Source organism: Pleurodeles waltl, chromosome 5 (genome assembly GCF_031143425.1).
Source record: "Pleurodeles waltl isolate 20211129_DDA chromosome 5, aPleWal1.hap1.20221129, whole genome shotgun sequence".
Classification (NCBI taxonomy): Eukaryota; Metazoa; Chordata; class Amphibia; order Caudata; family Salamandridae; genus Pleurodeles; species Pleurodeles waltl.
In genome coordinates, this window is record NC_090444.1 from 1,333,986,455 (window position 1) to 1,333,999,745 (window position 13,291).

General features: G+C 46.3%; 1 protein-coding gene across 1 annotated transcript in view; it reads left to right on the forward strand.

The window, feature by feature from the left end:
• Positions 1-13,291, forward strand: part of CEP162 (centrosomal protein 162) — a 697,428-nt gene that overhangs the window by 498,667 nt on the left and 185,470 nt on the right. The window contains exon 21 of the mRNA XM_069235591.1: positions 11,809-11,907. Coding sequence (XP_069091692.1) covers positions 11,809-11,907 — 99 coding nt within the window. The remainder of the gene's footprint in view (positions 1-11,808; positions 11,908-13,291) is intronic.

Below are 13,291 nucleotides of genomic sequence, written 5' to 3' on the forward strand. Positions count from 1 at the left end.
CAAAGGTAGTTACTCCCTTTCATATGGGGCAATCCTTTACACTCTCGTCCTTTTACCCTCCTCCCCATCCATCGAAAGAGGAGGAGACACTGCATCGGCTTGACCCAAGTAGGGCTTTAAGCTTTTATATTGAAAGGACCAGAGAATTTCGAGTGAACGATCAACTCTTCATTGGCTATGTGAGGAAGAGGAAAGGCAAGGCCGTCCATAAGAGAACACTGTCCAGGTGGGTCATTCTTTGTATTAAAATATGTTATTCTTTGGCAAAGAAGGATCCTCCTGTTGGAATCAGGGCCCATTCCACCAGGGCTAAGTCTGCCACTTCAGCCTTGGCTAGGGGTGTTCCAGTGGCTGACATTTGTAAGGCTGCAACTTGGGCTTCCCTCCACACTTTTGCTAAGCATTATTGCGGAGGTTAGGAGGGATGGCTATTTTGCATGGTCAGTGCTGTAGGATTTCTTGGTGTGACCACTCAGGCACCCACCTCCGAGTGCTGTACTGCTTTGGGACTCTAATCAAAAGGTGAGGAATCCACAGGTAGTTGTATCCATCAGAAGAATAAGTTACTTACCTTTGGTGACGCTTTTTCTGGTGGATACACTAGCTGCCTGCCTCCCCATTGCCTGTCTGGTCATACCAAGTTTTCTTTGGATGAATATGTATGTATATATATATATATACATATATATATATATATTTGTTTTTACTGTTTATATTTGAATAAATATTATGTATTATATTTGATTGATGTATTTATGTTGAGTATGTGATGTCGGAAATCACCTGTTTGCCTCAAAGGCACGTAAAAAATGGTGAAAACTGATGTCAGCACGCCGACGAGGACCTCTTATTGCCACGATGACATCAGATGGAGTCGCGTGGGAGCCCGGCAATTGTGACGTCCTCGTCGACGTAGAGAGCTGGGAAGGAAAATTTCTGTTGAATGCTGGCGCATTGGAAGAACTCATGAAGTGAGGAATCCACAGGTAGCTAGTGTATCCACCAGAAAAAGCGTCACCAAAGGTAAGTAACTTGTTCTTTTGCAAACTCATTTATAGGAAACTAGCCCCTTGTTTACAGTGCCCCCCACGTTTTACCTGAAATCTGAACTTTACTGTGTGCTGGGATCCTGCTAACCAAGCCCCAGCACCAGTGTTCTTTCCCAAAAATGTACCATTGTTTCCACAGTTGGCACACCCCTGGTGCATCGCTAAGTCCCTTGTAAAAGGTACCAGTGGTACCCAGGGCTCTGTAACCAGTGAGGATCCCTAAGGGCTACAGCATGTATTGTGCCACCCTAAGGGACCCCTCCCCAAACACATGCACACTGCACACAGCCCTTGCAGCTTGTGTGTGTTGGTGGGGAGAAAAAAGGTAAAGTCAACATGGCATCCCGCACAGGGTGCCATGCCAACAAACCACTGCCTGTGGCATAGGTAAGTCAACCCTCTAGCAGGCCTTACAGCCCTAAGGCAGGGTGCAGTATACCACAGGTGAGGGCATAGCTGCATGAGCAATATGCCCCTACAGTGTCTTAAGTCCATTTTCTTAGACATTGTAAGTGCAGTGTGGCCATACTGAGTATTAGGGCTGGGAGTCTGTCATTATGAACTCCACACCTCCATGATTGCTTCACCGAAGTCTGGGAAGTTTGATGTCAAACTTCTCAGCACAATAAACCTAGACTGATACCCAGTGTTGGATTTATTGTAAAATGCACAAAGCGGGCATATTGGAGATGCCCCCTGTATTTTACCCAACCCTTTAGTGCAGGATTGACCAGTCTATGCCAACCTGCCACTAACATGCTTCTAACCCCATGGGGTGAGAGCCTTTCTGCTCTCTGGGGTCAGCAACAAAGCCTGCTCTGGGTGGAGGTGCTTCAGACCTCTCCCCTGCAGGAACTGTAACGCTTGCCAGAGAGCCTCATAGGCTCAGGCCTCCTGTTCCAGTGCCCCATCTCATTCCAGCTAGTGGAGTTGCTCGCCCCCCAGACCAGGCCCCACTTTTAGGCGGCAGGTCCAGCAGGAAAATTCGGTAAAACATGGAGGAGTTCCCGCTGCAGCAAGGACCACCCCTAAGGTGTCCAGAGCTGAAGTGAACCCCTCCTTGCAGAATTCCCCATCTTGCTTTGGAGGGTAGGGACCAATAGGGTTCTGTATCCTCCTCCCCAAAGGGAGAGGACACCAAAGGGTATAGTCACCCTCAGGGGACAGTAGCCATTGGCCCCTGTAACGCCCCTAAATCCAGATGCTCTCCCTGATCGCGACCAGATCCGATAAAGATTTCCAACTCCTATAGGTTCCTGTGCACCCGCAGGCCCCTGGTCTTTGGGAATCTGACCAATGGTCCAGCAACGCCCAACGGGCACCCCTCCTTCCTGTCCAGCCTTTGGTTTCCCAGAACCGACCCCATGGACCCAGCCTGCAGCCTCTTTGTGGCCCCTGGGGTTTCCGCATAGAAAAGCACTGGGTGCCCTAAGCTGTGTTTGCAGCCTGCACCCAGCCTCCCCTGTGCCGTTGAGGGTGTGTGTTTGTTGTTGGCCCGTAGACCCCTTCTGGCCTGTGTCCTGTGTCTTGAAACCACAAGTACTTTTCTGCAAGCTCTTTTCAACTAAGTCCCCCCAGTCCTCCTAGGATTCCATTGCGAACCCAACACCAACTTTGACCTCTGCACCCAGCTGGCCCCATTTAGCTGGTGGCGTGCTTGTGGGGTCAACTTGAACTCTGACCAGTGGACATTCTAACCTCTGAAGACTGGAGTTGTAAGTTGTGTACTTACCTGCTTTCTATCCTAACACTTTTCTCACCCTAGGACTTTATTGACTCCTATGAAAAATGTCACTGTCTACTTTTGAAATTGAAAAGTGTTACTTACTTGTAAACTGTTTTACCTGAAAATTCCCAACAAAGTAAGTTTGATAGATATGCTTCATACATACTGTCAACTGTACTAACCTGCAAATGAGATACTTTGGTTCTAGTAATAAAGCAACACACTGTATTTTTGCTTTATACAAAGAATTGGCTTGGAATTAGTCATTGAGTGTGTGCCTCATTTATTGACTGTTTTTGTACAAGAAATGCTTTGCACTACCCTCTGATAAGCCTAACTGCTCAACCATACTACCACAAAAGAGAGCATTAGTGTTATCTACTTTAGCCTTTGGGGAACTCCTGGACTCTGTATATACCATACCTCATATTGGTATAGTATATACAGAGCCAGCTTCCTACAAATATAGTAACTCCATGTGAGTAGGAGCTGTAGGATCCAAGATAGCAATGCCCCTACTACATAGCAAATTTCCCCTGGTTATTGTCACACAGTTAGGATAGACAGTGCTATAGACACCTAATTCTTGTTGAGGTATGCCTTAAACCAACCATTGTTTCTCAGGATTATTTAAAATCACAAGTATTCCAGGTCATCAGTTTTTAGAGACTACATGGCTATAACAGACAAGCCATCATCTGAATAAGAAGGTGTATACACATCAGTGGGATGTGAGCTCCATCATCTGAATAAGAAGGTGTACCCACAACAGTAGGATAGTGAGCTATGCAATTAACATGTAACTCAAACAACAAGAAAAATCAAAATCCCATCCTTGCCTCTCCCTGCACTTGGCAAGAAATAGCCAGTGATTCATTCACACTGAACACTCAATTTGTCAGTAAATGTATCCTTTCCAGCAAAACACATACCACTAATCAACTAAGTACATTACACATGTGGGTACGGAGGAAAAAAATCACATCATTACTTTCTGTAACATATATATCCCAACCAAAATTATATGTGTTAACAAAGGATTTACATCACATCAGCTGTGTCTCATCCGAAGATTCGTTACAAAGGTTGAGACAATAATATTCAGTATCACTTTTAGGCCACCCAAGTCATGACCCAAGGTGATGGGTCCAGACCCAAAGGCCCTCTCGGATGTAGCAGCCTCTAGTCCCAGGCAAATGCCAGGGCAGTCTTGAAGTCTGTAAAATGTTTCATTTTAACTCAAATTTCAACACAGAGTTTTGCAGGATATAACACAGTGTATTTAAGTCTCTTATTTTGCAGCAGTGTGTTGGTGTCACTAAATTGCCTCCTGCACCACAATGTGTGTGGAATCGGGGACCATGGCAATATTCTCACCCTGATAGTACAGCGGGCCATTTTCATGATAGCTGTGCAATCGAGCAATGATTGGGTGCGGAGGTGTACCACGGACTGGTCTCAGACCCAGGGATGGATAAACACATTAATTCATAAACTTAGTAGTGAAGTTTTCACAGCCAAACAGTTCCATCAGCATATTTTCAACTAAAAGCTCTATGTTTGTATGTTCAGCTCAGCACAACTGTAAAATTGTTGCTACTGTAGCATGCCTCCAGATCTTCATTCTTGGCCACATTCGCCAACAATTTCCTCTCAGTGGCCTGCACCCGGGCCAATTGTTCCACATTCTCTTCCTCTAGCCCCGATACTTGATGCTCCACTCCATCTCAATGTACATTATGCCTCTCTAAGTGCTCACTAATGCTGTGTTGACACATTGACACAGTGTCTAGCTTTACATCAATGGATGCCAGTCCTGCATTCACATCTAGGAGCAGGTATTTAGTGCCTCCTCGGACTCCTGAGTTTGACCTGCCATCCACAGGCAGTTCAGCTGAGCAATGTCTAACAGATTTGAACTGGTTGAAGGAAAATTTACTCTTCCTTTGATCAGCCTTACCCATTATGTAACAAGAGTAAGGGACAAGGCAGTATAGAAAGTGAGATGTAATGCAAGCGCGCTTCTTCTAAGCAAATTTGTTTTAAGCAGCTAGTTAAAATGATGTTCGATTCAGCATAGCATATCCATTTTTCACAAACAAATGTAGCAATATGAGGGGATAAATCCTAACCAGAGTCAAATCCATATTCATCCATATGCTGATGCGGTGACCCTCTTGACACATCCAGTAGACCTGCAATATTTAAAATGACATCCCTTTATATTGTGATGAGTCCTGTCATTAGCTGCCTGTGCATGGAGGGTTTGCGGCCCCTGGGTAGGTTGGGTGCAATGCCTGGGTACCACAGACCAGTGTTGCCATAGATATGGTAGTAAGTTCATGCTTTGCGTTAAAAAAAAGCAAGTCACTGAAAAAAAAAACAAGGTTAAAATAACGTTATAGTTAGACGAGAATTGTAAGCCAAAATAAACCTGAAATACACTGGTTAAAGCTTACTGAGCTAACTATAACTTGCCCTCCCCAGCCATGCACTGGTTATGACCTCATATATTACATCACTCATGATATGTTTATTGTTCCATCATTGATGACATCACTGATGGCACCATCTAGATACTGCTGTTCAATTTACTCTATAAACCAGTACACCCTTTGACATATGTAAATGAATACCAGATGGCACAGAATCATGTGATGCATAAATTATGTAAACATATGTGCTTATAAAAAAAAAATCTGGTAGCGACTTATAACCACAGATTCCCCACCTTAGAATATTTTTTCAGGTGTCAAACTGAGTCCAGAAAACTTTGAACATAACCTCTGCTTGCCGGTAGGTGACATCGATTGGCTCGATGTCAGCATCATCAGCGTTGGGAAGTTAAATCACGGTGCCCATATAAGCACCACCCCGGTGCGCTGACATCAGTTCCTTTCTTTCCTTGTCAACAGTGCAGAGGGCTACCTCTGTCATTTTTTCACCATCTTTTTAACCTTTTTGTAAACTATTTTGGAGCTATTTCTCTGTGTGCTAGAGATATGTCCCCTGAAAAACCTATTGCTCACAGTGTAGTAGGGACATGTCCACTGCAAAAGCTACAGGGTTTAAACCTTGCAGAGAATATCACAGACAAATGGCTCTGTCTGATCCCCACTTCTCGGGTGCCAGGGTTTGGTCCATGACACCAAGGCCTTCGTCAAGTGTAAATCAATGCACTCCAAGGCGATTCACAAATGGGCAGTGAAGCTATTGGTAGTGTGACGAAAGAAGGCTCAACACCATTTTTCCGGGGTAGATCTTGGGGCCTTTCTCATGGATGATAGTATTTGTACTCTAAGACCTCTTCCCACAAGTGCGGTAAGTCCAAGAAGTAGAAGTTGAAGTGTTATTTGGTTTTCCCAGTAGCTAGAGTGACTGCCACCCAACTAAAAGAATTCTACGATGCCATGCACGCCATCTTTGGGCCCAAACTCCCTCTGGCGCCCCCTTGGGCCTCAGAGAGACGCAAGGTGCCCCAGCTGCGTTACAGATGACAGGACCACCCTGGACTCAAGCAGGACCCTCTGGATCTGCCCCTGGATCCAGCTTGACGCTGCCATGGGTGCTTTCTTCCACCCCGGCTCCTTTCCTCCCAACGTCACTTGATGGCAAGCCCATTATTAACCCCATCTTCGAGCCAGCACCACCCTTGTGCAGTTTGATGTCACTGTCAGTACTGTCCAGACAGTGCCACTCACTTGACTCTGCTCCTGGATCGTCCCTTCCCTCCTGAAGGGGGAGATAAGAAGGAGGGGTTTAGTCCCCTGTAAGAGGACCCTGAACCAGAAGAAAACTTATGAGGAGCTGGTTGATTCTAATAGTTTGGACACTTCTCCAGGGTTTGGCATGCTTTCTCTGCCCAGTTTCAGAGGAAGACTCATTGTATGCCACCATGATGCACAGGACAGCGGGGGTCTTTGACCTTCAGCTGCCTGCAGTGAAGGTCAGTACCAATGTCTTGATAGGTGCTTCACCCAGGATTTGTTTTGGCTGAGCCTTTCCTCTCCTTCAATCAAGCCCTCACTGACTTGCTCATTGGTGCATCTACCAAACCTTGTGTCGGAGACCCTGTGTACTGTATTGTTGCCCAATGCCAACTGTACCATCCCAGCCTTCCTTGCACAACAGCCTTCCAGTGAGAACCTAGTTTTACAAGCCTCTACGACTAAGGTAAACCCAAATAGCTTCTCTTCCACTCCTCCGGACAAGGAATGCAAGAGTCCAGATACCTTTGGAAAGCGCATTTTCTCTTCCAGCAGCCTGGCCTTACAGTTGGTGGACCCCACTGCTGCCTCCCATGATTCTCGAGGAGGGCAGAGCCATCCTCAACCAAGCTGTAGTGAATGGGCCAGATGCAGCGAAAGTCCCCATCAAGTGTGGACTGGATACCCTGGACTCCCTGCTAAAGCCATGACGTCAGTGATGGCAGTGCATCACCACACATGGTTGCGACCCATTGGTTTCTCGGGGAATGTCTAATCATCCCTGATTGACCTGCCATTCGATGGCTCTTAGCTGTTTGGGGATAAATTGGACACAGTGCTTGTACACTTTTGGGAGAGCCGTGTCACCACCCTTTTTCCCGGGTTTTCTGTAACTGCCAGGTCCCAGCAACATTCCTTTCACCCCCCGCCATGGTCGCTACATACGGGCGTCTGCAATACCAACCATACCGACCAGTGCAACATACTACCCAGTCCTTTCATGGACGGGGATGCAGATCCCAAAGAGAACTCAAGAGCCAGAGTACTGTCCTGTCCCTCATCTCACCAGTTGCCGCAGCCTATAATCCTCTTTCGTGCACAGCCATCCCATTGGTGGTACCTTCAGGCACCACCTGCCGCGAAGGTCTTCCATTACCTCTTCCAAGTGGATGCTCCAAATTGTGCAGAAGGGGTACGCCCTTCCACACGTGGAAACCTGTTTGCATTTGCCACCATCCCAGGAATGGCTCATGGAGGTCCTTTTCTCCTTCTTCTGTCAGTGAAAGTGATGCCAGTTGCATGCTGCTCATATTCGGAGGTCCAGGATTCCAGTTCCCCCTATCTCGACTGGTGGCTGTTGAAGGCAGCTTGCCCTATGCAGTCATCACCCACCTCCAGACTGCAGCAAACCTCCTGCATTCGCTGGAGTTCTCTGTCAATATGCTGAAGTCCCACCTGACTCCTTCTCTGATGGCTACCTTTTATCAGAGCCATTCTGGAAAATTTGTAGTTCCAGGCCTACCCTCAGGGATGCAGAGTCCAAGATAGTCAGGCAATGATCCTTATGTTTCAGCCTCAATCCTGAATTTTGTGTGCCTGACTCCAAGGCTACTGGGTGTGAGGTCCTCTTACATTTGCTGGTGAAGCATGCCCGATGGCAAATGTTGGCTTAGTAGAGCGATATGAAGTCTTAGTGGCCTGAGCACCAGATTTCTAAGGAGACTGCAAATGATCTGCACTTGTGGTGCCCCAACCGCAACTGGGTACATGGCAGACCCTTTTCTCTTTCCTACCCAGAGCTGACACTGGTTACCGATGCGTCACTCCTGGGCTGAGGACGCCTTTTGGGAGAGGTGGAGATCGGAGAGCTCTGGTCTCTGACACAATCTCAGCTCCACATCAACCTTATTCAGCTGAAGGCAATCCGCTTGGCACTGAAAACCTTCCTTACATCCATCGAGTGAAGGCTGGTTCAGGTGTTCTTGGACAGAACCACTGCTGTGTGCTAGTACAACAAACAGGGCGAGGTGGGGTTGTGGACCCTGTGTCAAGAGGTATTGCACCTTTGGACTTGGCTGGACAGCCAGAATATCTTCCTGGTTGTGCATCACCTGGCAGGATCTCTGAACAACAAGGCAGATCAGCTCAGTTGTCGACGTCTTGCAGATCACAAGTGGCAGTTGCACCCAAAGGTGGCACAAAGTCTCTTCCAGGAGTGGGGAAAACCTTGGCGCAATATGTTAGCCATCAATGAGAACGCGCAGTGTCAGCTCTTCTGCGCGTTGGAGTCTCTAATATGGAACTCTGGTCTCCTATATGCTTTCCTCTGATACGACTTCTGCTCCAAGACCTCGAGAAGATCAGGACTAACTGGGCCCAAGCCATTCTTGCGGTTCCGTAATGGGCACAAAGAGTATGCTAAACTGACCTTCTTAGCCTCTGTACTCCAATTTGGCTTCCCCCCAGGGAGGACCATCTGTTGCAGCAACAGGGCAGGGTCCTGCACCCAAATCTGTCAAATCTCCACTTACATGCCTGAGATTAAGTGAAGGCAGTTGAGGGTGTTCGATCTCCTTCCTGAGGTTTGTGATGTAATTATGGCAGCTAGGCGTCCCTCCGCCAAGACAGTATATGCCTGTCATTGAAATAAATTTGTCTCCTGGTGCGTCTCGGGTCAGGAGGATCCTCTTTCTGCTTCATTGATGGAAGTTATTGTTTGTTCTTCAATTAGCCCGGCAAGGCCTTGCCATGGACCCTGTTGGAGGTTGCATTTGTGGCTATATCGCTTTTCTGAAGCTGCCTGCTCAACCATCTTTGTTCAAGTCACTGGTTTACAGAGTCTGTTTCCTCCTAATCACTTCGTTTGCCACAATGGGACCTCATTCAAGTCCTAACATTCTTGATGTTTGCCCCATTAGAGTCCTGGTACATCTGCCCCTTGCGACTGTTGACCCTCAAAATGTTTTTCATTGTGGCCATTACATTAGCCAGGAGATCAGTGAGCTCACTCTCACTCCATACATCAGCTCCTACCTAGACAAACTGGTCCTTTGTACATATGCCTCTTTTCTAACAAGGGTGGTTACCCTTTTTCATACTGTGCAGAGCATCATGCTGCCTACATTTTTCAAAATGCCTCATCCTTTTAAAGAGGTAAAACCTTATTGTTTGGACAGAGAGAGCCCTCTTTTTTTAACATTGACCCCACTAAAGATCACTGGATGGACAATCAACTCCTCATTGAGTTTGCAATGGCAAAGAAAGGCAAGGGGATGCCGAAATGGACCACCTCTCAATGAATTGTGCTCTGCATTAAACTCTACTATGCACTAGCTGGGAAGCAGTCTCCTGAGGGTTTGTGGAAGCATTCCACCAAGGCTAAGGCTGCTACTACTGCGTTGGCACGCAGGGTACCTGCGCGGAGAGCTGCCAGACCACTTCATGGGCGTCACTCCACATGTTCACAAAGCACTACTGCTTGGACAGTGTGCTCTGTTGAGATTAGTATTTTGCCTGATTGATCCTCCAGGTCTTTTTGGTTCAAGACAGTCCGCAGACCCACCTCTGGGGAGGTATTGCTTGAGTATCTATTCTAAGGTGAGGAGTCTGCGATTAGAAAATCCTATCAGAAAAACAAGTTGTTTACCTTTGGTAATGCTTTTTCTGGTAGAGACTTTATCTAAACTCAAACTCCTCACCAATCCTTCCCGCTCTGCGAACTGGGCTCATATTCCTAAAGTGCCTAATAGTCACTGCACACAGGTTAAATGTGTCTCTGTGTCTTTGGCACAGAAATAGGTACAAAAGAGAATTATGTCAGCACACCGGGGTGGCACTCATATGGGCACCACAACTTCACTTCCAATGCTGCGATGTGGAGCCGATCACCGCCACCTACCTGCACATAGAGGTATTGCTCAAGATTTTCCAGATCCAGTCTGACGCCTAGGGAATATTCTAGGATGAGCAATCTGTGGTTAGGTAGAGTTTCTACAGAAGGTAAATAACGTGTTCAATTAAACTGTAGCACGCTGCCTCTAGGCACACATGCCCCAGGAGGTGGCCAAACCTCTGCTACTCACATCCTTTACAATGTACCCCAGTTTTCACAGAAAGTCCTCTACCTTCAGACACCAAAGCCCCATTAGGTGCCCAAGGACCTACTACACATCACCCTTCACCCTGTGCAAAACTCTTTATTGAGAGCCCACTCCCTCCAAACATTCAATCCTCATTACCTGGTGGCAAAGCCCCTACCACACACAGCCTTCAGCATGTGCACGGCTCTTTATGGAAAGCTCACTTCCTGAAGAACCCCAAGCACATTAGGTGGACATGCCCACACTACACACCATTTGCACAGTTCTTCATAGAGAGGGCACTCTTCATGCACCCAACCCCCATTGGGTCACCAAGCTCTACTCTCACAGCCAGTACCTGAGAGCCCACTACCTACAGACTCTCACACCCTGTTAAATGGTGAAGCCCTTAATACACACAGCCTTTGACCTGTGGACAACTCTTCACAGAGAGCTCACACCCTCCACACATGCAACCCTATTATGAGGCTTAGCATGTTTTAAAAGCTTATACTCATTAACAGTACAGAAGCAATCAAAAATTTGCTCTAGATGAAGGTCACTAAATATCTTCCTGTGTCTGAAGCATTCAGCAAACTAATAACTCACTGGATGATGTCATCAGTGATGTCAACAGTGATCTCATTTGTGATGTCACCAGTGATATCAATAATGTCATTGAACATGCCATGGGTAATGCATGGCGGGGGCACAAGTTATAGTTAACTCAGTAAACTATAATTGGGGAAGTCCAGTGTTTTTTATTTGTAGTTTTGAATGGGATTTTTGTGACATTTTCACATAACTAAAATGTAACTATAACCTTTGTTTTTCCGTTAATTTGCTATTTGTTTAACATAAATAAAAATATTAATACCAGCCCTAATTCTAAATATACACACACATACACACATACACACTTATGGGTACAATCAGTTTCCGACTGCTTAGGAGAATCATCATTAGTCTTAGAAATTAAAAAGATCATAAAAGATGTATTTTCATATTTCTGGAGCTGTGTTTTAGAGTTCTCCATAAATCATGCTACTTGATTGTGTCTTATCTTAATGGCATGACCCTTTAGTGAAGTTTGACCTTTTGCTTCCTAGACCTTTTCATTTGGCATACCTATATTAAAGATGGAGTATTGGATGAATAAGCTAAGACCCATAGAATAACAAGCTGGTACGTCTTGTGGAAGGCACTCATTATCTGCAGCTTTGTGTAATTGACTCGTATCTCCACAGGTGCAGAAACTCAAAATGGAGGCTGGCAACCAGTCTGAACAGAAACGTCTCAAAGAGCGGGCAGCTGATGCTAAAAGAATCCAGGACCTTGAACGTCAAGTAAGTCTTCAGTTACTTGCTTATTTGTCTTTCCAGTGTACTACATTGAAACTAACCCAGTCATAAAAAATAGACATGAATAGTCCAGATATTGACCTAGCCTGTGCAAGATGGCATTTGGACATATGATATACTCGGAAAACAAGTAAAATATAATTTCTGATGGATACTTCCTCACCCTTTGCAAAATTCCCCTGGGCCAGAATGGATCCAGAGGTTTTCAAGTCATCCTGTATGCCTCTAGGTAGCTACGCATTGACCTTGATCCACCTCGGAAGTGACAGAGCAGACCTGCATATAAGCCCCACAGCAGCATGCCTACATCTGTTTCTTTCTTTCCATGCTTTCGTACGTAGACCTGGAGTTCTGCCTCCTTTTTGGGTTGACAAATTGTTTAGCAATTCTTTCCAATCTGCAAGGCAGCAATGTCCCCGCTGAAGACTACAGGGTTCAACTTTGTATTGATTATCGAAAACAGATGTCAGGGGTGGACCCTCATGAAATCTGCCCCTACTGGGGGCACAACTCCAAGACCTGCGAATAATCTGCTCTCATACACCTGAAGGCGATCTATGATGGTGAAGCTAAGCTATACGTTGATGAACACCGAACGATGTCTCAGACCTCACATAAGTCCCATTCCTGCTACAGTTTGAGGGTGTGGACTCATTCTCACTCTTGAGGGTGCTCCCATGACATATCTTTTTTGTGGTCAAGGTCATTGAGTAAGTCAAAGAAGAAATGCAAGAAGTCGAAGCGAGACTTGTCTCTATCCCACCCCTCTGTCCAAAAACAAGTATGGAGAGTGTCAATGTGCCCAATGATCCCCCTTCTGATCCCTGATCTCGGAGACGATTCCTTAACTGGTTCCATTGAGCCCCAGGTTTTTGGGGCCATTGGCAACACTGAGTGCAGAATGAGACCTTCAAGGCTGCCGTGCTGTGCATTTTTGGCTCTCCTCCACCTACCCCTGGTGCACCTTTGCGCACCAAAGATCCCCAGGGATCCCCAGTCGAGTTATCACCAGTGGGTCTATCCTCTGCAATGTATTTTGCCCTTAAACCTGCCTTGGGCTCTGCACTTACTCCATTGCAAACTTCCATTCTGACTCCAGGATCTCCACCAGTCCATTCTCCACTAAGGCCAGATCCACCCTTGCTGACGACGGTGTTTGAGCTTCTGCTTACTCAAATGTCTGATCTCGAGCTGAATCCGCCCAACCCTGACAGAGGTCGTGCCTTGACTCTGGTAAAGTGTTGTAGAGTGGAGTGCCATACAGGGGAATAGCACAGAGTGGTGTTGAGTGTAGTGTTGTAGAGTGGAATATGTTATGTTATGTCAAAATGCAGGGAGTGTATGCAAGTGAGAGTGAGGCAGAGGATAA